Source organism: Pecten maximus, chromosome 8 (genome assembly GCF_902652985.1).
Source record: "Pecten maximus chromosome 8, xPecMax1.1, whole genome shotgun sequence".
Classification (NCBI taxonomy): Eukaryota; Metazoa; Mollusca; class Bivalvia; order Pectinida; family Pectinidae; genus Pecten; species Pecten maximus.
The window spans coordinates 1,360,273-1,387,098 of NC_047022.1; the positions used below are offsets into that span (position 1 = coordinate 1,360,273).

Here is a 26,826-nt window from a genome sequence, read left to right on the forward strand (position 1 = left end):
TGTAAATGACCATTGGTCGGACGTCTGAATAAAACCGAAACCCAAACTTGTTATCTGAAAGTTAATGTTTAATATCAATTAACCTCTTTTGCGTTTTATTGACAAGATATCAATATTCCACGTAGGATTGTGACTGTGTGTGTGATTTATGTATTGAAACAAAGAGAAACTCTAACCAAGTACATTGAATGAATATCATACATATCATAAGGCATATCATACCGTTGTTTAACATAACAGTCGACAGCTGATAGTGGCGATCCCGTTCTTCTTCAAATAAACGTATCTTTAGCTTTTAGCTTGGAATCCACCTTTGAAATGTTTGAATAAGTTTTCACCGAACCAGTCCATATGATCATATATCATCCTGGAGTGCTTATCAATGTGTTAGTGTGATTACATGACAACTCTTTATCAGTTTACTGGCACGAGACAAATGGATTTTCACTTTTTTGAGATTGGGATATAAATTTGCAAAACGGGTGTTAATTATATGCAGTTTAGTTTTGTTAACGACAGTAGTCGTACTGAGTGACACTTCCAAGGAAAGGGAGACTCTAGGCTTAGGCATATGTTAGATGTCACGACCATTTCATTCATATGACAACTATTAGGGAAAGTAACTCTACCATTGTGTCGTAGATCTGTGATTTCGTTTGATGATTCATGGCTTTCGGGGCCCAATACTTATTTAAGAATCAAGGACAGGGAGATGATCAGTTTTCGTTTGCGATGATCAATGCAATAACTTGCTTTCGTGCATATTTGACATTTGCTATCATCAAATTTTATTTATACAACTCAAACCCCTGATTATTCTATCTTTTCTTGAGGACACCCCTCTCACCCAGTTAGACCAATGTTGACCGTCGGAATTCCAGAAATCGTGTCCATGTTTATGGTTTTGAATGAATTGTAAAACGGATGTAGTTATGGGTAATTAGAAATATTTGATAATGCTACTGGTTTTGTTGTTGTTTTTTTGTGTGTGTGGAAACGACGCCTAAATAGTGAAAAAAAAAATTGTAAAATAAACAAAAACATAAGCACTTCTGTAATTTCTATTCTGTAAACAACAGACGCCGACATCACTGCTATCCGGGAGGGCAACCTGGTCAAAGTTAAAGAGCTGGCTGAATCTGGTTTTCCATTTGACAAACAAAATGAATTCGGGAAGACACCACTGATGGGCAGCATTGAGTACGGTCATCGAAATATAGCAGAGTATCTAACAGATAAGGTATCACGTCAATCCCTGTTGGTGATGAATCGTGAACAGCATTGGAATGCTTTGCATCTAATCGCAAACTATGGGCGTCACTGGCCTGACATATGGTCGAACATTGTGCAAAAAGCGCCGGTATGCTTAAATCATGTCGACTCAGAAGGCCGAACACCAGAGCAGCTACTTGAGCAATTGTCTACAAGCAGTGAGAGGCATGCGAAACTTGCTAAAATGTTGAAAGCAGGTATGTTTCTTATATAACTTTATTCGGTAAAAGCATTGCCGAAATAGTTTATTGGACAAAGAATCAATGCTTGAGAGTTTTGTGAACATACCAACTTCGCCTTTGGTATGCTTTATGTTTGTTTTAAGGCATGTGTTAAACACAATACATAGTCCACAGCGATGAACCCTTTGTCTTTCGGGCTTTTTGTATTTTTAATATTCGAAGACATTATTTAATCTAAGCCATAATTCTGTTAGATTATTTGTAAAAACAGTAGTCCTTTTTATTGATTATTGATTTGTACTGATCAAAATAATATAAAACCCTTCTTCCAAGTTTTGCCTTACGGGTTTTCAATACTTAATTTACAGAGCTTCCATCCTTCGTCAAGGAATTAGACGAGGAGTCCATATCAAATTATTTAACTGGATTAGACGAGCATGCAGAGGAAACACGAAACATCAAAATTATGCTCATTGGACATGAAATGGTCGGGAAAACTTGTCTGGTAAAGCAGCTGTTCGGGGAACATATTGATTTGCAGAGTCATCACTCAACCAATGTTGCGGAACTTCATCTCCGAAGACTTTTGTTGGACATGCGGACACTGGAGAGAATATCAGGCACTTCAGCGAAGGACATTGTACTTGAGCGACTTCGTATGGTTATCAGTGAAATCAAAGACGGTAACCCGAATGATTGAAACAGAATCAAACATGACCAGAAAAGGTGAACCGATACCTATAATACATATCACAGTATAATATCTGACACAACAGACGCATTTTGGTGTGAATTACAATATCCCTTATGACAATAAATGCTTACTTTTGTCTGATTATATAATGAATGATATGGTTTACACATACATATTTAGGTGCTATGTATTCAGTTCTTATTTATGTATTAATTATATGTCTCGTTACAATTCTGGTATTTATTTTGTTTCAGACGCTACGACAGAACACCTCCTATTGTCTGGACACTCCGAAGGTAATGTTCAGTATATTAAGCCCTCGTTGCAAACACAGTAACACAAAATTATGACTCGACAACAAGGATTTTATACGGGAAAAAGTATAAGATTGGTTACACAATATACAATAGTCTAAATCAGCCCGTGCTGACAATGCTATTAGGTCGGGTGGTTCGTAATCTCAGCTACTTAAGAACATAAAGTGATTAAACCAGTAGTTCAGAGAGATAAATAATGATTCTTTAACTGGAACGGCCATGCATATTATAAATATCTAATCAATCAATATTGATCACTCACAGGTACTAATGTTGAAGAATTTTCCATATTGACCGGGGGTACAGGAATTGAAAAAACAGGTAAGATTCTTATTTTCATAGTAGAATATTTATTACAAAATAAATCAATGTTAATTGGTATTTTTAAAAGATTAAGATGATTCCCCAATGCAATACATTATCTTTGTATCATATGATATTGTACAGTAGGGTACATACATTATTTATACTATGTACCATATGATATTGTACAGTAGGATACATACATTTTCATACTATGTACCATTTGAAATGATACAGTAGGGTACATACATTATTTATACTATGTACCATATGAAATGGTACAGTAGGGTACATACATTATATATACTATGTACCATATGATATTGTACAGTAGGATACATACATTTTCATACTATGTACCATATGATACTGTACAGTAGGGTACATACATTATATATACTATGTACCATATGATATTGTACAGTAGGATACATACATTTTCATACTATGTACCATATGATACTGTACAGTAGGGTACATACATTATATATACTATGTACCATATGATATTGTACAGTAGGGTTCATACATTATTTATACTATGTACAATAAGATATTGTACAGTAGGGTACATACATTATATATACTATGTACCATATGATATTGTACAGTAGGGTACATACATTATTTATACTATGTACCATATGATATTGTACAGTAGGGTACATACATTATATATACTATGTACAATAAGATATTGTACAGTAGGGTACATACATTTTCATACTATATACCATATGAAATGGTACAATAGGGTACATACATTATTTATACTATGTACCATATGAAATGGTACAGTAGGATACATACAATTTCATACTATGTACCATATGATACTGTACAGTAGGGTACATACATTATTTAAACTATGTACCATATGATACTGTACAGTAGGGAAAAAGTATAAGATTGGTTACACAACATACAATAGTCTAAATCAGCCCGTGCTGACAATGCTATTAGGTCGGGTGGTTCGTAATCTCAGCTACTTAAGAACATAAAGTGATTAAACCAGTAGTTCAGAGAGATAAATAATGATTCTTTAACTGAAACGGCCATGCATATTATAAATATCTAATCAATCAATATTGATCACTCACAGGTACTAATGTTGAAGAATTTTCCATATTGACCGGGGGTACAGGAATTGAAAAAACAGGTAAGATTCTTATTTTCATAGTAGAATATTTATTACAAAATAAATCAATGTTAATTGGTATTTTTAAAAGATTAAGATGATTCCCCAATGCAATACATTATCTTTGTATCATATGATATTGTACAGTAGGGTACATACATTATTTATACTATGTACCATATGATATTGTACAGTAGGGTACATATATTTTCATACTATGTACCATTTGAAATGGTACAGTAGGGTACATACATTATTTATACTATGTACCATATGAAATGGTACAGTAGGGTACATACATTATTTATACTATGTACCATATGATACTGTACAGTAGGGTACATACATTATATATACTATGTACCATATGATATTGTACAGTAGGATACATACATTATATATACTATGTACCATAGAATATTGTACAGTAGGGTACATACATTATTTATACTATGTACCATATGAAATGGTACAGTAGGGTACATACATTATTTATACTATGTACCATATGATATTGTACAGTAGGGTACATACATTATTTATACTATGTACCATAGGATATTGTACAGTAGGGTACATACATTATATATACTTTGTACCATATGATATTGTACAGCTGAGAATACGCATTTTACTTCAGTTTGATTTATGTCATTTCAAGGAGTTTAACTTACTTGTCCGTTCCTATAGATTTTTTTTTCACTTAAATAGACAGGTAAACGTTGTTTTGACGTAGTTTGCTTGCGCTTTCGTTATCATATTCAAACCCACACGATGTTTACGTTTAGACACCGATTTCGTTTATAACCGGGGAGATGACGTACAGAGATCTGATACTGCAAATCTCACCAAACAACAAAGAGAGTTTGTCGATCTGGTGCTGCGCAAGGATCCAAATTCTCTGTACGAGTCAAAGGCATTCGTCACAATGTATGACTTTGGAGGAGAAGAAGTCTTCTACAATACCCATCACTCTCTCATGACAAGTGATAGTATCTACCTGCTGGTGTTCGACGCTGCCATGTGTCTCAACGAAAAGAAAGAACAAGGAGGTCTAGGTATGTTACGTATATATTTTACGGGGGCGACCATTACAAAGAAATCCCATAAAATCTCGCCGACATCACTCATAAATTTAAGAACAGGACTTAAAGAAGCAGAAATATTGTGACAAAGCGTTTGAAGGATTACACTGAGCTTAATAAACGTTGTATTTACGAAAACACGTTCCGAACCGCTATAAGCAGAGTGCTTACTGAGCACGAAGCAGATTTCAAATTTTTTTTTTTTGAATTTTTTTATTTTTCAAGATTTTTTTCATAAATACAAAACATTTGAAACATATATGCACACACATTCTCACTCTTACACCCACAGTAACTATACTCATGATTCAATAACATCATCATAATCATCATCATTATCATCATAATCATCATCATCATCATCATCATATCAGCATCATCATCTTCATCATCATCTTACTCCTCCTCATCATCATCGGTTCATCATCACCACCATCATCACCATCATCATCATCATCATCATCATCATCCTCATCACCATCATCATCACCCTCATCACCATCCATTCATCATCATCATCATCATCATCATCATCATCATCATCAAAAGAATCACACTTAATCATCATCATCATCTATCATGATATCATTATCCATACAAAAATTATTATCATTTTTTTCATCACAATAAAACATCATCATCCTTATCATTACACAAAAAATCATCTTCATCACGATTATTTTAAGCTTGAACCACAAGCCTCACATCTACTTACATCATTTACATATTGATTAACATACATACATAACCTAACCTAAATTTATACAGAATGAGAAAGAAGCAGACAGACATACCAGCACACAGACAAGACAGACAGATAGACACAGACAGACGCATCATTACACAGACCTACACACACACACACACACACACACTTCGACACCGACAGACACACACATAGACGCACCATCACACAAGACAAAACAGACACACGCACAGACAGACGCATAACCGGACACACCATCACACATAGAACACACACACACAAAGACAGACAAAAATAAACATGACTGAAGCATGGGAGACAATTTCTTTAAATGGTAAAAATAAAAAGTAATGGAAAGGAGCTAGAAAAGGAGATGTCAGTCTTTGGGGACCTAAAGCTATATATGCAAAGAGGAACTATCTTTTTCAGATGACTATAAATCTAGAGCAGGTTTCCATTTCTTCCAATTGAGTTCAAATTGCCTTTTAATTTTCTCACTTTTACCGTAATTAATGTATTGTTGAATAGAAAAATGATCTTTGATGACATTAATAAGCGCATTAAGATTTAAAGAGTTGCTGAGACATCTAGTTTTATAAATATAATGCTTGATAAGAATTAAAATTTCGTTATCAACATTACTGCAGTACTGTGATACTATACCAAACAGGAAGGATTCTTTATTGTAAGCAAACGGAATTAAAAGTATATCAAGTAGTGCTTCAAATCTCTGTAATAGTGACTGAACCTCTTGGCATTCCCATAAGCAATGCACTATTGTTTCACGCTCCATACAACATAAGTTACATAAAATACTAGGACTTAAGTTTATTTTAAAAAGGAAAGTGTTTGTTACTAAAATATGGTGTATAATTCTCACTTGGAACCACTGTAATTTAGAACTTTTGGTAACTATAAAAGGAAGTTTGAATATTTTAGCCCATTTATTTTGATCAATAATGAATTCTTGGTTCCATTTTCTTGTTCCAGTAGGTATGGATATTGGCGTAATAAGGCATTTGTAAAAATCTTTTGAACCCTTTTCACTCTTAAAAATATGTCAAATAGAAAAGGTATAAAAGGCTGTTGAGGTCTTTGAATCAGGTAATCAATTTTTTTCAAAAAGCGCTTGATAGCTGAAACTAGTCCATGGTATTGGAGAAAATTTGTGTTTATAGTTCGAAAATTATGTCTGAACTCTTCAAAATAAGAAAAGCTAAATCATCTGAATCTTTAATTAAATCATTTATTGTTGATATGCCCACATCAAACCAGTTTTGATAAAAAGCATACTTGTTGTTTACCCTGATATCATTATTATACCAGATGGGTGATTTTAAAATTGAATCTGGTTTTGGAAGCCTAATAGAATCTGAATTATTAAGCCTATTTAATGATTTAAACACATCCCTCCAAAAAAAGTTTTTACAATTGGATCTACACAAATCAATATATTCCTTTCCACAGTTACATAGTTTTCTAAAATTAACATATATATTTAAAATTAATTTCCACTTACCAGATGAGTGAAATAATCTTCTTACCCAACCTAACTTTAGAGAGTCAATACAAGAATGAACCCCCATCAATATAGTCTTGAATAACAACATCTTTTTTTTATTTTATGACATTTACTATTCCATAAAAAAATCCAGAATCAGAGAATTTAACTGGGCAATCATCTTTTCTGAAGGGTTTGGCAAAGTAATGAACAAATAGTTAAGTTGTGAAATCAACAGAGATTTAATAATATTAATCTTACCTAATGGTGTCAAATTCCTTCTTTTCCATAAGTTAATAACAGATTTAAGTTTTACAATTTTTTTGTCAAAATTCATTTTAGGAATTTTATCCAGATCAACAGAAAATTCTATCCCTAAGAAAGTGAAATTGTGTTGTCCCCACAACAGATTTACTTCAGGCAAAAATGTTTCTTCACTATACTTCCTACTTCCTATCCATATCACCTGAGATTTATTAGAATTAATTCTTAGACCAGATATCTAGTTAGTTCAAAAATAGATTCTCTCAGCGACTCTTTAGATCCATCCAATATCAGACCTGTATCATCTGCATACTGTACATTTAGAATAGGAGAATTTTCAATATTAATTCCCTTATGAGATTATTATTTTTAATTTTTGCAGCTAAAACTTCGGCACAGAGAATAAAAATGTATGGTGCAATTGGATCGCCTTGTCGACATCCACGTTGAATCTTAATATGTTTTGATATGTTTCCACCTTGATTGATAGATGCACTTGCATTATTATGAAGAGTATTTATCCATTTCCTTATATCTTTCCCAAAGTTAAAATAGCCTAGAACCTTATCTATGAACGCCCATGAAACCGAATCGAAAGCTTTTTCGAAATCTACCATCAATAACATTCCTGGTATGTTGTGTTCCTCTGCATACTGCATTACATCATAGACCGTGCGAATATTTTCCCCTATATATCTACCTGATAAAAACCCTGTCTGATCCTCATTAATAATTTTACCCAAAACTGCTCTTATACGATGTGAGATTACCCCAGAAGCTATTTTATAAGTTATATTTAACAGTGTGATGGGTCTCCATTTTTTTAAAAAATGTCGAGGTTTATCTCCCTTGGGAATACAAGTAATTATACCCTGTCTTTGAGTTACTGAACATTGACTGACTGAAAACCCATAATTTAATGATCGAACAACAAAATGACCTAAATACTTCCAAAATACTTTAAACAACTCAGATGTGAAACCATCAGACCCTGGACTTTTATTATTTTTCATCTCTTTTAGTGTTTTCCCAGCTTCATCAAATGTTATAATACCCTCTAGACTGTCAGAATCATGATTACTTAACTTTGACATGTTACAATTTTGGAGATGTGCTTCTAAATCTATATTTCCACTTCCCTATATCTATATAAATTTTCATAAAATGACTGTACCTTTGATAAAATGTCTTCTTGTTTCGTTATAAAATGATCATGTTCTGTCTGTATTTTTGGAATAATTTTGGAAGTATAATTTCTGTTTTCAAGATTAAAAAAGTAAGAAGTAGGTTTTTCTCCCTCCTCTATCCATTTTGCCCTAGATCTAATGATACTACCTCTAACCTTTTTCAAACGAATAGACTCTAATTCTTTTCTTTTCTCATCTAATTGTGTATGATCAGGATTTGTTTCAGCCTCAGTAATTGCTATGAATTTCTTAATATTTTCCTCTCTGAGATTTAACAGCTTTTTCCTGTAAGAAGAATATGAAATAGATTTACCCATTATTTCCATTAATAAAGTTTCTAAAAAAAATTGATCATTTATGAGAAATTGAATATCACAATCAGGAATAAGATTTAGAGAATCAGGGTTATAAACAGGTAGACAATATTGTAATTTAATACTGTCAATACATTTTTTTACCAAATCAAGATAGTCTGATTCATATAATAAAGAGTTGTTAAATTTCCAAATCCCTTTCCCTTTCTTAAATTTGTTAAAAGTTATAGTTAATAGAGGGGTAGAGTGATCAGACCTATAACCTGGTTCTATTGATGACTTATTTACACTTGACAAGAGAGATTCGGAGACAAGAAAAAAATCTAGTCTGGCCTGCTTTAATGGATTAACACGCCTCCAAGTATAGCGCCTAGTATCAGGGTGGTGTTCCCTATAAATGTCAATTAGATTAGTATTTTCAATAATTTCCAATACCTTTTCCCTCGCAGTACTATTATTTACAAATCTATAATTATTATCATAATCTAATGATGGTTTTAAAACTAAGTTAAAATCCCCACATATAATAATGTTCTCATTTCCAAAACTATCCACTATTTCAGTTACTTGATTGTAAAAATCTGGGGTATCCTGATTTGCACCATATACGGAAATAAGAGTTGTCCTAGACCCATCAATATCAATATCAAGCGCGTGAAAATTACCCTGTAAATCGCACTTTTCTCTATGTACCTTGGCCTCGAAATTATTGTTTAAAAGGATTGCCACCCCACGTGAATTGGATTTAAAAGAACTAAAATAACATTGATATCCCCATTCATTTCTTATAATATTTTCCTGGTCAAACGAGAAATGGGTGTCTTGGAGACAGTAAATACTGTACCGTTTATCTCTTAAATTGGAGAATACGTCTTTTCTTTTAATTTTATCCCCCAAGCCCTGACAGTTCGCCGATAGCACAGTGATACTCATGTCATATCGAAAATAGAGGCCTCAAAAGTTAATTTTAAATCTCCCATGAAACAGTTGGAAAAAGAAAAGAGAGACAGAAACAGGAAAAGACATAAAAACATATTTCAAGATCATAAACAAAACATGACTACTGTCAAACACTTACATACACACACCCGCTGCACTATTCAGGACACTGGCAATACAAGACCGGAAACTCATGGTGAAATCTAAATGCGCGCACTTGCTTAAACGAAGGGATCATATATCTGGAAACATAAACTGTTATCGTTAACGTACGACTCAATACCATAAAACGAACTTGTATTGTTCAGGATTTTCCTAAGCACACTTCCGTTCTCTTACAGTATAGTAGGTCTATACCACAAACATTCAACATTTGGAGAGGGACCGTGGAACCTACGAAAACATACAGGTTGTGTCTACCGGAAGTAAATTGGTAATTCTAGAAACCAAACTCAATGAGCGACGGATTTCCGGAAAACGATATTAAGTTAATATTTTTTAAAAGCAAGCACAGCCAAACGACAAATTACAACTATATATGAATGCTTCTATTGAGAGGCACTGGTAAGATCTAAATAATAAACATATTTGATACAAATATTTAATAAAAGAAAGCGAGATCATTGAAGCATACATATATCACTATTTTTTTTTCAATATCGGCCTATATCAGTATATCAGTGTGCGCTAGTGTGGAACACTTACCTGTATGTTAGGATCCTTAGTCCAAATATACACTCCAATTGGAATCGACTTTCACAACACAAAAAGAAAACACACACTCAGTAGGAAACATACATGATTATAACTCATAAAAACGACACACACGTTACACAGTATTTTGAATTGATCGGTAAGTCAGTAACGATACTGACCAAATGTCACCACCGATCTTTACTTAATCCAGTCACTTCCTATAGCGAAAGTTGGTGTCATTCATGAGAAAGTTCTCTTCAAGTGGGGTTTCAAACGACAGTCTGCGCTTCTTTCCATTATTAAGCACCACGAACAACTTCCCGTCGATACTATAAGAGTTCTTGACACAATCAAGGTGATAAGCATCTCTAAGTCTCTGTTGGTTGTAACGGGTTAAGTCCTCAAAGATAACAAATCCCGTTCCCCTTAGGTTCCTACGCGCATGGATAATCTCTTGCTTCTTGCGTCTATGGGTGAACTTAACGATAATGTTCCTTGGTTTAGCACTATCAAAACGTCCCAGTCTGTGGGCGATATCGATGTCTTTACCATCAATCGGTACCTTCAAAGTGTCCCGTACAAATGTCACGATACCCTGAACACACTGCTCCACTGATTCTCTCTCGGTGTCCTTTAGTCCAGATATACGTAATGAATTCTTCCGGCCGTGTTGTTCGAGGTCGTTCTGTTTTCCCGCCATTTCCGATACCCGGCTATTCACATTTACAATTTGATCTTCTAATTTGGAGACTGTAAGTTTTAAGTCCTCATTCTCCTGCTCTAAATCACCAACTCGGTCCTCAAGAGCCTCAATACGCTCGGCGTGCTCTAGTTGAATGTCTATACGCAACTTTTCTAATTTCTTCTCCAATACCTCCTCTGTAACTAGGGACTTTAGAATGGTATAAATCTCGTCCAGTCTATCGTCAGTAGTTTTCGCACCAATACCACTTGTCCTGCTAGTGGTCACACTCTGTACCCGCTGAGGTTTATTGCTAGCTGGCATGATTCTCAAGTCTAGTCCGTATGTAGTGGCCAATATACCTATATAGTACGCAGGTATATGCAGGTAAATGCTGAACAGTAGTCACTCGCGACACTCAATCCATGTCTAGTCCAAAAGACACATTTACACTCAAAATGTCAGAAATGATTAGCCTCGTTCTGAATGTTGAGGTAGCAAACTAATCCATATCAAAAAATTAAGATTCAAAATCCCTTATAGATAAGGGAAAATAACGTTTTTGTAGGAGCCCGATGAAAGTGGACTGGCTACGGCCGCGCCTCGTTCTCGATTTCAAATTTATCTTTTTGCAATATAGAAACAAAAGGATGATGCAGAAATCTAAAGATATCTTTTGAATGTACATAGAATTGTAACTTTTTTGAAATTATTAAATTTTAATAGTTCCAATTAAAAGTTTGTTGGCGTAAAATATTAAATTGAGAAACGCCAATCGTATGAAAATAAAAATGTGGCTTAACTGTAAATAATGCAACACTTTACACTTTTATTATCAGACTAATAACCATTTTCTGCAAAATTGAATGGCAAATGTTTGTAAGTACTTGACTTATTTATTCCTGTGTTTAGTTCCGTGTTTAGTTCCGTGTCTTAGTATTTCCTTGTCACATGTCATTGCATATTACCCTGGATGTTGATATCACCTTGACACATGTCCTTACATATTACCCTGGATGTTGATATCACCTTGACACATGTCCTTACATATTACCCTGGATGTTGATATCACCTTGACACATGTCCTTACATATTACCCTGGATGTTGATATCACCTTGACACATGTCCTTACATATTACCCTGGATGTTGGGATCACCTTGACATGTCCTTACATATTACCCTGGATGTTGGTATCACCTTGACACATGTCATTATATTACCCTGGATGTTGGTATCACCTTGACACATGTCCTTACATATTACCCTGGATGTTGATATCACCTTGACACATGTCCTTACATATTACCCTGGATGTTGATATCACCCTGACACATGTCCTTACATATTACCATGGATGTTGGTATCACCTTGACACATGTCCTTACATATTACCCTGGATGTTGATATCACCTTGACACATGTCCTTACATATTACCCTGGATGTTGATATCACCTTGACACTTGTCCTTACATATTACCCTGGATGTTGGTATCACCATGACACATGTCCTTACATATTACCCTGGATGTTGATATCACCTTGACACATGTCCTTACATATTACCCTGGATGTTGGTATCACCCTGACACATGTCCTTACATATTACCCTGGATGTTGGTATCACCCTGACACATGTCCTTGCATATTACCCTGGATGTTGATATCACCCTGACACATGTCCTTACATATTATCCTGGATGTTGATATTACCTTGACACATGTCCTTACATATTACCCTGGATGTTGATATCACCCTGACACATGTCCTTACATATTACCCTGGATGTTGATATCACCTTGACACATGTCCTTACATATTACCCTGGATGTTGGTATCACCCCTGACACATGTCCTTACATATTACCCTGGATGTTGGTATCACCCTGACACATGTCCTTACATATTACCCTGGATGTTGGGATCACCTTGACACATGTCCTTACATATTACCCTGGATGTTGGTATCACCTTGACACATGTCCTTACATATTACCCTGGATGTTGATATCACCTTGACACATGTCCTTACATATTACCCTGGATGTTGGTATCACCCTGACACATGTCCTTACATATTACCCTGGATGTTGGTATCACCTTGACACATGTCCTTACATATTACCCTGGATGTTGATATCACCTTGACACATGTCCTTACATATTACCCTGGATGTTGGTATCACCTTGACACATGTCCTTACATATTACCCTGGATGTTGATATCACCCTGACACATGTCCTTACATATTACCCTGGATGTTGATATCACCTTGACACATGTCCTTACATATTACCCTGGATGTTGGTATCACCCTGACACATGTCCTTACATATTACCCTGGATGTTGGTATCACCCTGACACATGTCCTTACATATTACCCTGGATGTTGATATCACCCTGACACATGTCCTTACATATTACCCTGGATGTTGATATCACCTTGACACATTGTCCTTACATATTACCATGGATGTTGGTATCACCATGACACATGTCCTTACATATTACCCTGGATGTTGATATCACCTTGACACATGTCCTTACATATTACCCTGGATGTTGGTATCACCTTGACATGTCCTTACATATTACCCTGGATGTTGGTATCACCTTGACACATGTCCTTACATATTACCCTGGATGTTGGTATCACCTTGACACATGTCCTTACATATTACCCTGGATGTTGGTATCACCTTGACACATGTCCTTACATATACCCTGGATGTTGTATCACCTGACATGTCCTTACATATTACCCTGGATGTTGGTATCACCTTGACACATGTCCTTACATATTACCCTGGATGTTGGGATCACCTTGACACATGTCCTTACATATTACCCTGGATGTTGGTATCACCTTGACACATGTCCTTACATATTACCCTGGATGTTGGTATCACCCTGACACATGTCTTACATATTACCCTGGATGTTGGTATCACCTTGACACATGTCCTTACATATTACCCTGGATGTTGATATCACCTTGACACATGTCCTTACATATTACCCTGGATGTTGGTATCACCTTGACACATGTCCTTACATATTACCCTGGATGTTGGTATCACCTTGACACATGTCCTTACATATTACCCTGGATGTTGATATCACCTTGACACATGTCCTTACATATTACCCTGGATGTTGGTATCACCTTGACACATGTCCTTACATATTACCCTGGATGTTGGTATCACCCTGACACATGTCCTTACATATTACCCTGGATGTTGGATATCACCTTGACACATGTCCTTACATATTACCCTGGATGTTGATATCACCTTGACACAGTGTCTACATATTACCCTGGATGTTGGTATCACCTTGACACATGTCCTTACATATTACCCTGGATGTTGGTATCACCATGACACATGTCCTTACATATTACCCTGGATGTTGATATCACCTTGACACATGTCCTTACATATTACCCTGGATGTTGGTATCACCTTGACACATGTCCTTACATATTACCCTGGATGTTGGTATCACCTTGACACATGTCCTTACATATTACCCTGGATGTTGGTATCACCTTGACACATGTCCTTACATATTACCCTGGATGTTGGTATCACCTTGACACATGTCCTTACATATTACCCTGGATGTTGGTATCACCTTGACACATGTCCTTACATATTACCCTGGATGTTGGTATCACCTTGACACATGTCCTTACATATTACCCTGGATGTTGGTATCACCTTGACACATGTCCTTACATATTACCCTGGATGTTGGTATCACCTTGACACATGTCCTTACATATTACCCTGGATGTTGGTATCACCTTGACACATGTCCTTACATATTACCCTGGATGTTGGTATCACCTTGACACATGTCCTTACATATTACCCTGGATGTTGGTATCACCTTGACACATGTCCTTACATATTACCCTGGATGTTGGTATCACCTTGACACATGTCCTTACATATTACCCTGGATGTTGGTATCACCCTGACACATGTCCTTACATATTACCCTGGATGTTGGTATCACCTATGACACATGTCCTTAATATTACCCTGGATGTTGGTATCTCCGTGACATATGTCCTTACATATTACCCTGGATGTTGGTATCACCTTGACACATGTCCTTACATATTACCCTGGATGTTGGTATCACCTTGACACATGTCCTTACATATTACCCTGGATGTTGGTATCACCTTGACAGATGTCCTTACATATTACCCTGGATGTTGGTATCACCTTGACACATGTCCTTACATATTACCCTGGATGTTGATATCACATTGACACATGTCCTTACATATTACCCTGGATGTTGATATCACCTTGACACATGTCCTTACATATTACCCTGGATGTTGGTATCACCTTGACACATGTCCTTACATATTACCCTGGATGTTGATATCACCTTGACACATGTCCTTACATATTACCCTGGATGTTGATATCACCTTGACACATGTCCTTAAATATTACCCTGGATGTTGATATCACCTTGACACATGTCCTTACATATTACCCTGGATGTTGGTATCACCTTGACACATGTCCTTACATATTACCCTGGATGTTGATATCACCTTGACACATGTCCTTACATATTACCCTGGATGTTGGTATCACCTTGACATGTCCTTACATATTACCCTGGATGTTGGTATCACCTTGACATGTCCTTACATATTACCCTGGATGTTGGTATCACCCTGACACATGTCCTTACATATTACCCTGGATGTTGGTATCACCCTGACACATGTCCTTACATATTACCCTGGATGTTGGTATCACCCTGACACATGTCCTTACATATTACCCTGGATGTTGATATCACCTTGACACATGTCCTTACATATTACCCTGGATGTTGGTATCACCTTGACACATGTCCTTACATATTACCCTGGATGTTGATATCACCTTGACACATGTCCTTACATATTACCCTGGATGTTGGTATCACCTTGACACATGTCATTATGTATTACCCTTGATGTTGGTATCTCCGTGACATATGTCCTTACATATTACCCTGGATGTTGGTATCACCTTGACACATGTCCTTACATATTACCCTGGATGTTGATATCACCTTGACACATGTCCTTACATATTACCCTGGATGTTGGTATCTCCGTGACACATGTCATTATATTTACACTGGATGTTGGTATCTCCGTGACACATGTCCTTACATATTACCCTGGATGTTGGTATCTCCTTGACATATGTCCTTACATATTACCCTGGATGTTGGTATCTACCTTGACATATGTCCTTACATATTACCCTGGATGTTGGTATCTCCGTGACACATGTCATTATGTATTACCCTTGATATTGGTATCTCCGTGACATATGTCCTCATATTTGTTCCGAGGACGTGGGCCCCCTAGTTAGGTCGACTTCTTCTCAGAAATCCCTGAAACAGTTTTTATGATATCGATGGCAAAGGTTCAATTCAAACTATGTAATCATATGGTCCTTATCCCTTAGATGACTAAGTGAGGGTGAGGCCAATGGTGTCTATTTGATTGAAATTTCAATATGATTGACCGATATGTATAGCTATAGAAAATTATCATGTGTTGAATTTCCATTGGAATTTATTCCTACATGATAAGAGTTATACGTTAGGATGACAGTTTTATCCTGTGCACCTGTTGGCCCTGACTTACCTTCAGGGTTTGATGGGATGGACCTAAAAAGGTCAAATTGACAGAAATATTTCAGAACTAATGTGACCGTTAAGCCCATGGACCTCTTGTTTTGACAAGGTCTTACTATATCATGTCTGACATACTTTGTTTCTGTTCACAGAAAGTATAGTCAAGTGGTTACAGTCGGTAGCGACATACGCAGTGGATATCGAGGAGAGCCAGAAAGGAACACCGCCAGTGTTGTTGATTGGTTCCCATATGGATCTTGTAGACGGGACGGTAAGTTTACAATTGTTCTAAGTCATAATCCAAGGAATGTTATTTCAAATACAACAAGACCAATGACAATGTGTATTATAACATATGCTCTTCAACCATCATGTATCGTTAATACTTTAAAACATATATTTATTTCGAAAACACAGACAGTATTTTTTAAAATGATGATATATCAGTGAAAAACTAGATTAATATATCATTTAAAGAATTAGTAAACAATAGACCAGGGTTACTTTAATTTATAGTTTTTCAAAAGATTTGATTCGATGTCACAATTGTTTTGTCATGGATTAAAACATTGGGCAATGTCACACTACTATTGCTATTCTTTTACCATTAGTTAAGGAGACCCTTAATCACAATGTTTATTCCTTTTAGTTTCAGAAATATGTACTCACATACTCTCGTAGTTCACAAACTACACTTTATTCAATCTAGATAGATCTCTGAACTAATTTAATTAGGATCGGTAGTAAAAAATAGTCTATAATCATTATTGATGAAATTAAAAGTTACTTTTTGGGGAATAGACTTTTCAGTCAATCTTGATGGAATGATTTTGAATTATAATAAATCCACTTAATTTATTGACACTCTTTAATTACTCAGTGGTCAAAGCTAATTCTGACACTAATAAGTAAAAAAATGTTGTATTAATTCCTATCGTAGTTCAAGTTGCCCTGTGTCTGAGATTCGTCGTGTGTCCGAGGTAGATTTCCCTTGGTCCGTAGTTGTGCCCATTTTAATATCAGTCTGATCAGGCGGCCATGTTGAATTTTGACATGCAAAAAACATATATTTCTTGAAGTACTAAGCGATCTTTTGCAAACTTCACAATTAGGTTCCAATTGTCTCTAGTGTACCCATTCTATTCTAGGTCGTATCGAGAAATAAAATTGCCACATAACGAGGACTTGCTGACCTTTCAGTGATTTAGTTTTAGTTTGAGTCTGATCCCCCCCAAAAAAAACATGATGCATAGTTGAAGTTTAGTATTACGATATATAATCAACAAAATGTTCGTCTTAGACAAATCTTAGATTTTAAAAGAAGGCTCCCTGCATCTGCTGGCGTTGTAGGTCGATAGATTAGCCCGAGGCTAACAAAACGATAAACTGCTCAGTGACGCAAGCATTAAATGGTGGGTCTCGAAAACTTTATGGTGATTCCAAAACTGAACGATGTGCCGAAAACTGAACGATTGGACGCGAGAACTGAATGATTTCGTAAGACTGAACACTCCAATCCAAAATTTAGCGGTAGACCTGCAAACAGAACAGAATCCGCAAGGTATACACAGTTCCTTCACACGAGAACGCTGTCCGTGAAAAATAGATACTTTCTGAATACTGAACGGTACAACTCGAAGAATGATCGGTAGAATGTTAGCTGAACAGTGTACCGGGAGGGGTGATCACTTATTTGAAGAATTAACAGTAGATTGCTAGATTGAACGGCAGACGCATACTGTGAACGGTAAATTGTCGTAAATTAACGATTTTCTAAAACAGAATATTTTTTTAACGTAATTGAACGGCTTAGGGACCCTCAGTGCTGGTTATTAGATTATTGAAGTAGATAAAAGTTCACATATACAACAAAAAAGATATTCAATGGTGTTTGCCAAGATCCCTCTTGGAGGTCTTGTGGTTCGTTTTTATCCCTAACTAATGCTGATATAGAAAACACCATATGTTGGACAACAATTCTTTCATTTTGTCTGTCAGTCACCAATGGATAAATAGAGGTTGTCTGTCAGTCACCAATGGATGAATAGAGGTGACACAACGAGTGGTTGTTGTTTATGGTATTTCTTTCACTCGAGTTAATTATTTGCCAATTTGTACACAATAGCAATTTCAACATGCACCGGATTGTTGTTCACACGACTGGTTTGTAAATAGGTAAATACAGACATGACTAAACGCAAACGATAGTGATATTTGCACATATCACTGCATCTGTATGGATGAGTCCCTGCTTGAGTAAAACAAAACTCATGTATGCGTTCATTCATAACTAGTCAGACCACGATAAAAAAAAATACTTGATATCGCTTCGGCTTGACTTACTCATTTGCACATGTGCTTATGATGTGATTGCAGATTATTTCACATTTTAAAATTGCATAAAAAATATCAATAAAATTTCTGTTGACAGGAAGACCAAAAAAAAGAAAAACTAGACAAGGTCATGGTCAAGCTCAGATCTTATCCTGGCCTAGAGGAAATCATGAAAAGGCACGTGAAAAAAGTCTTGTCCATCGCTTGCCTAAACGACAGCAGCAAAAATAAAGATGTCTTCGCTGAGATGTGGAAAATGATTGCAGAGATTGCGCCACTGCAGTCACAATGGAAGAAACGAATTCCAGGCAAATGGATTGCCCTTGAGTTTGAATTACTGCAAAAGAAGGAGTCGGGCGAGAAAGTCATGACGATTGAAGAGCTGGAGGAATTGAACAACGCATTGAAGCTACCACTAGATGGCATCAGAAGTTTGAAGTTATTTTTGAGGTAAATATTTTTGTATTCCGTAGTTCTGTCCCACCGTTGATATTTTCAGTCTTCTTAAAAAGGGATTTTCATAACGCAAGTTACAAACGGACAATTACAGTGTTAAGTGTACAAATAGAGACAAAAGGTGACAAGCATATCTGAAAATACAACAAAGAATATCGACATGATAACGAAACCTTAAAACGAGGGAAAATATTGATAAAATATAGATTTTCATAAAGACAGATGAAAAAAAAGTACAGAGAATATAAGACCATGTATACCGTAAGAGTAAGCGTCTTTATCATCCGCCGCGAGAGTTGTGTGTTGATTCGTGGGTTCTGTGCGGTCTAACAGGACAGTTCAGTCAATGAATTCATAACCACATGTGGAGGTCAATCGTATTTATTACACGGATAATTATGGAATGGTGGGTTACAAAATATATTTTGATGTCGACCATAAAAGTTTTCATCAACCTGCATCTCTTGAAATATACTGTTGTTCATTTTCTCTTCAGTAGTCGAGGTTTTTCGTGGAAATCGTGATAATGTGAACAAGTCTTTGACTTTTGAATCAACTGCGACATGTAAACACCTTAGGTGGGGGAAAGACGGCGATTGATATTTAGAAAGGGCAAATTAACAATTGGAAATTATAAATCATCAAGGTTATACAATTCAATTCTAAGCTATAATAGGAAAAGACGATGTATGATATTAGGTGTACAAAGAAGACCCCTGTACGGTTACAAATATATATTTAATGTGCAAAAACAGGTAACAGGTTAATGTGTCAGGTGTACAAAGACCATAAACGTGGCAGACATGGCAATGTAAAATGCCAATTATACAGTGTACAACGAGGGATCAGAGATCGTGTTAGATTAGTTTCAATAACTCAACAAGAAACCGAATCTCGACCATCTGGCATTCTTGTCTTACGCTGACCCGATGGAGCTAAAAAGAATAGCCGAGAGGTATTTGCAACTAGTATTTTCCAGGAATATATTCTCCTCTCCAGGGAGGAACTCGTCTTTGAGTTTCATCGATGCTAATGAAAATAAATCTAAACTATAATTCTCGAGTCCCTACATACGAACCAGTGTAACAGAGGTCATTATGAATTATATTAACTTCAAGGATTGGAACCAGTGCAAATGCTGGTGCCTATTTCTTTAGTTCTTCTAGATGAACAGCAAAAGTATGTCAAGTATAAAATCTAATATCCTGATTTTAGCTCCAGAAGGCGTCTGGCGAACAACACTAGTTATACGACATTTCCTGCTAAATTATTAACTTAAACAATACCACGTCATTACTTCTTACCACACATGCATCTTTTTGTTTCATCAATACAGGTATCTCCATCTGACCGGATTCATGCTTTGCTTTGATCTAGAAAGTGACAATCCCATCATTGTTCTGAACCCTCAGTGGGTGATTGACGCCTTCAAATGCCTGATAACTACGATCAAATTTGTTAGCGGACTTACCGATACCGAGACAAAACTTTGGGAAGATTATGTTGAAACAGGTCGACTGCCAGTGGAGGTTTTGAAGATACTGTGGGGAAAACACCCTGACAACAAATTCCTGGATCATTTTCCTGTTCTAGTCGCAGCAATGGAGAGACTGGGACTTCTGGTGAAGCCGCTGCCGAGTGACAAGGATGACAAGGTGAATTACTACCTTGTCCCAAGCATGTTGAAGAAGGCTGGAGATATGGAAATAGACATGATGACACACATTTTGTTCGGACCTACAGCAGTCAAATCTTGCACACTTTGTGTTAAGTTTCAAAACCGGTTTATTCCTCAAGCCATATACGATAAATTCATCGCAGCTTGCATCCACAGATTCCAGCCTTTTGCAGTTCCTGGAAAACCACGTTTTGGTCACTGTCATAGAGGTCTCGTCGTCTTAGCCATTGATTTAGTTTGGAATGTACTGATACACTGCAGTGGCAATGTGATGAAGCTCACGCTATTCAAGTTGCAGAGTGATAGTGCAGTTAGCCCGGGAACAGGTTATGCCATCCGGCTCGTGTTAGCTGATGTCCTCCAACAAATACTGACCATGAACCAACAGGGACACTTGAAGTTTGACTACTACCTACATTGTCATCCGATAGTTAGGCCGACTGACGAGGCAGTAGAGGCGAAACGACTTCTTCAGACTTCACCACTGCCTTGTGTACATAAGGATGCCGGTGCCCAGAAGACGGAGCCCACATTTGTTTATATAGACAAGCGACACTATGATGTCTGGTTTCAGTCCCCTGCAGAGGTAAGTTTCCGGAACAGGGTATATATTGTAAACAATTATAGTTTATTATTGGCCTTCTCTAAAAAGTAATACTAAATATGATACGATACGTGTATAATAACACCATTTTAGGTCAAAGGTCGTTCATGACGTCACAATAAATGTATGACGTCACACGCTTGTCTCTGTAGAGAAAAAACATAATGTCAGAAGAGAGTCCAGCGTTACCTGTCTCACATCGAGATTAATTAAAATGTGTTTACTAACACTCATAAATATGAGCAATGTGATGAACAGAATTTTACTCACGCTCAATACAGAATTTAATCATCACATGCAATAGCTCGGCAGTACATTCGCCTAAGATATCGTGCCATTTCAAATTAGTGAAGTCGTTTATTAAATTACTTAATGGCAAAGTCAATCAAGTAACACATACGCACACATCTTTCGGCTTTCAATAACTTGGTTCTTCAGGTATTCCAACATTGGTGGTGTCACAATGTAGATATCTTCGCAAAGCAGCACACACAATATGGCCATTTTTTCTGCTTAACGCTTTTTCAGCGTTTTAACTCTTACCTGATTAGTATGTTGTCAAATGAGGTCTTTATAAAAACAAACTGCAAATAGTATTGCATCTGATTTTCTATTGATAGTGTTGTAACTGAACTTAAACTATCAAACTCTGTTATTTTTTTATATGTTTTCAGAATCCTGTCCGAGATATACAAGGTGAGTTGAACGTTGATTTTCCTATTTACGAAACATAGATAAAACATAATCAATTAGGAGAGTAAAGTCGCAACGCGCTTTTGTGATTTCTGAGAAACGACTAGCTTTTTAGCTGGTTAGCCAAGCCGCCTAGGGTATCATGTCTGGTGAAAGGCCTTGTGAGTAGGATGAATAAAAAATCAAAGGCTCTGTTTGTCTTCATCTTTTCTAAATCTTGTCGCGTATGGATAAGACAGATCTCTATTGTTCTTGAGTTTTGAGTGATAAATGGTTTATCTTTAAATGATTTATTTTCGATTTTGTCCTCATCACATAAGACCCATAATAATTTATCTATATCATAATGTGCCCTTTGACTAAATTCAACCGGTTGATCCTAATCACTTGCACCCCCCCCCCCCCCCCCCCCCCCCCCCCCCCCCCCCCCCCTGTCATGTTTAAGTAGATTATGAAAAGAATGGCGGCCGAGAAGGCAGTCTCCTGTGAATCGCAACTTTTCCTCGGATTATTTGGCAATATCTGTGAACGACTGTCACTTTAAGTCATTTTTTTGTTTGTTTATTTGTTTGTTTGTTCCTTTTTTAATTTATCACTCAAACCTCAAAAAGCAATAGCTACCTGTCTTTTTCATACACGTCAAGAATTGGAAAAGTTGGACCTAGATGATATAAGGAACTTTTTTTCATCTCGTCCATTCTTAAATATATTATAATCATGACATAAAAGCCCACCAGCGATGTGGCCATTGGTCTCTTGTTATGAATATGTGTACATTATCTGATTATATAAATAGGTGTCAATTTACAAAGATGTCCGACATACAGGGAACAAGGCCGTATCGCGAAGTCCCTCACTGATATTTATCACATGGTATTCACACAACTTGGACTTAAGGATAAAGACATCATACGGATCCGACAAACCTATGGCCATCTGTCCCTCCGGTCACAGATCACTAACCTCTTCCTCTTCTGGAGTAATCCCCGTCTGGATGCTAGTTTACAGCAGATTATTACGGCAATGGAAAAGCACGGACAGGATACAACTGATGTGATGACGGAACTTAAACACATCGATGACGAGGATGATGCTCTCATACAAGGTAGTTAATCATGTTTGCAACATTATCGAAGTTTCTTTGTAATCTGCTGAATTAAGGACATACTGTTATACTTACCCTTAATATTATAAACAGTGTTTAGTAATTGTACGAAATATGTGGTATCTATTGTTACTCAGAATTTGAAGTATTTCTTTTTCATATCAAATTCCAAACTCGATCTTTTATTCTAAAGATAAAGCAACAAAATACATGACGGGTAGCCGCACAAATATATCAGCATGTTGGCCATTAGATCGTTTAAAATAGTATAGGTCGATTTTTTTTTTATTTTTCCTCATATTTACATATAAATATTTAACTCTAGAGTAGTAAATGTGTCTATTTATGACTTAAGGATCAAGGATTCCCGAGAGTCATTTACGAAGAATACCAGAGGCAAAGGAAATCGAAACCATCGCAGTAAATGCGGATGCATCATATTTTGACTTATTTGTAGAACTTGGATTGAAGCCAAGTACAATTAACCAGCAGGAAATACGTCACAAGAATCATTTCTGCGTGAAAACCTTATCTTTCGATCTGCTGAATACCTGGATAAATGAATTCGGAGACAACGCAACACTATACAAAGTATTGGCAGCAATGAAAGAGTGTAATATGAGTATACGCCCATGTGATACAGGAACTGTCTGAAGGACAACCTTCAGAAGAAAACACGCACTTGTGATAGCTTTTCTGTATGACTATATACCCAGGCGGGACTTTTATATATCACATCTTCAAGTTTCGATTTTATGAAGACTCATATTCCGTCGATGGTTTATCTGCGATACTATCGCAAAATGATTCTGATCTATACCAGTTATACTGTTCACTAATTATAGCTGATCTCAACCATGATGCGTAGTCACGTTGTGGGTGCAAACGCAACCACACGGAATGGTCGAGATCAGCCACCATAGTTAAAACTGATGTTAGTTTACTGTTTAAGTTATGCCTGATGGTGACTAAATTTTGGCAGTTAATGGGATATGAAACTCTCATCAAATGCTATCTCGAGTGAAAAATATTTCCAATCGAACGTTAGACCTACGTTTCAGAGCAACGTGTTATTCTCTCTGTGAGCGCTGATAGATATCATATATAGACAGGAGATATGTTGCACTGCTGGACTTTGACACGAGGAAAATGACAGATAAAATATATATGGGACAAAGCTCCCTTTTGTATGATAATTTTATTATTATTATTATTTCGATTCCATGTTAAGGTCATGTTTTTTCTTTATTTTGCCATGGTCCAATCTTTTTCATAATCTATCATGACAAGAAATTGTATATGCTTTCTATGTTTTGGACGCGTAAAAATGCATCCGAAAGAAAAGTTTCTCAACCAAAGTAGGGTGCTCTCTGTAACCCCTTACAGAGCATTTTCGCATAGTTTTATTCTTATTTTGAAATAAGCGCTTTCAAAAAAATAAATGCATGCAGATATCTAAACCCATTGATTTTTAATGATAATAATGTTATTGTTTGTAGTGATTTTATTCCTGTCTTATAACCTGAGTTTTATAAAAGCTTTAATAACCCTGAGGCTAGAAACAAGGTTTGATAACTTTAAGTTGATACTTTTCAGATACCATCACGCGGAAACTTACACATAGATGAAAAGTAATCCCATTTGAAGCACTCGTCTTAATTTGCTTTATTTCAGAAATCTACTTTCTAGTGCCAGTTTTCAAGTGAAGACTCTGGTGTTCGATTAACCATATATTCCCTATGACATAAATTAATTTCAAAGAGGAATGAGTTTATGGAGAATAGTTGTTACACGATATAGCGTACTGAAATAATATTAATAATTGTATAAATGTTACAGGGGATTGTTTAAATAGCATCACACATGTCTTGTTGTCTTGAGTCGTTTCTATTGCCCCGAGTGTCACGTAGATGTAGCGATATTATGGTCGGGTCTTGGCGTAATGACAATAATTGTCACAGGAGCCAATCTTCACATACTGGTTTGTTAGAGTTGTAAAATCTAGACAAATTCCTTACAACAAACAAGGCAAGATGTCAACAAAAACCACGAGGCCGTGCAATTTCGTTGTTAACATAAGTGTCCTCTCTATTACATACCTATCCGATTTTCCCTCTAAAATTTGACACTTACCACGCAGAAAAAAAATAACCTATGTAAAGGATATGCGTTGAAATCGGCATTGTCGTGTGTATACATGTACCTGAGTATAAGAGAAATCTCAACATTTGGAACATCCCTGGTATCTTTTACTCATAGATGAGCTAATACCGTATCATATGTATTTGTCAGTTGAAGGTTTTAGCAGTTAATTATTTGGTTTCTGAACAACCATGTCAAGAGTCGAGTCAAGGGGAAATATCTATCCATCGTTTCGCGACAAACACTGATCATATCTGTATAAAGCACATTTTCATGCGAATTTACACTCTTGGTCACCCGCCAATGCATATTAAACCATCAATTTAAAGTCGGCTCTTTGGGTTCTGGGATATCACCGATGCACAATTAATTCAATTTTCATTCTGCTGAAAATAAATTACTTAGGATTTCCCCTGAAAACTGGGATTCATTTGTACGCATGAATATCGTAGATCGAGTGATTTAAATAACTACAGGTGTACAATAACCTACATATTTGTTTATTAATCACCGCATGTGTACAATAACCTACATATTTGTTTATTAATTACTACAGGTGATCAATTACCTACATATTTGTTTAATAATCACTACATCTGTACAATAACCTACGTTTTTAGGTCACCTGACACAAAGTCTCAAGTGACCTATTCTTATCCCCTTTTGTCCGCCGTCGTGCGTCGTGCGTCGTCCGTCGTCCGTCAGTAAACAATTTACATTTCCGACTTCTTCTCCAAAACCCCTAAACCAAATTCATTGAAATTTGGCTGGAAGCTGCTATGGCTAAAGGTCAACCAAAATTCTGAATTATATGGTCCCCAACCCCCATGGGCCTGAGGGGCGGGGCTAAAATGGGTC

General features: G+C 36.4%; 2 protein-coding genes across 2 annotated transcripts; both read left to right on the top strand.

The window, feature by feature from the left end:
• The first annotated feature begins 932 nt into the window (after nt 1-932).
• LOC117332838 lies at nt 933-2,174 on the top strand. The gene is made up of 3 exons (XM_033891889.1): nt 933-936; nt 1,080-1,469; nt 1,823-2,174. The coding sequence occupies exons 1-3, from the start codon at nt 933-935 to the stop codon at nt 2,152-2,154; spliced, it is 726 nt and encodes a 241-aa protein (XP_033747780.1). The 3' UTR covers nt 2,155-2,174.
• Nucleotides 2,175-3,884: 1,710 nt separating this feature from the next.
• Nucleotides 3,885-26,658, top strand: LOC117332690. Its single transcript, XM_033891688.1, has 8 exons — nt 3,885-3,927; nt 4,695-4,964; nt 17,109-17,227; nt 19,388-19,740; nt 21,083-22,028; nt 22,703-22,724; nt 23,518-23,826; nt 24,182-26,658. Exons 2-8 carry the CDS (start codon nt 4,835-4,837, stop codon nt 24,478-24,480), a joined length of 2,178 nt encoding a protein of 725 aa, XP_033747579.1. The 5' UTR covers nt 3,885-3,927; nt 4,695-4,834; the 3' UTR covers nt 24,481-26,658.
• Nucleotides 26,659-26,826: the final 168 nt, after the last annotated feature.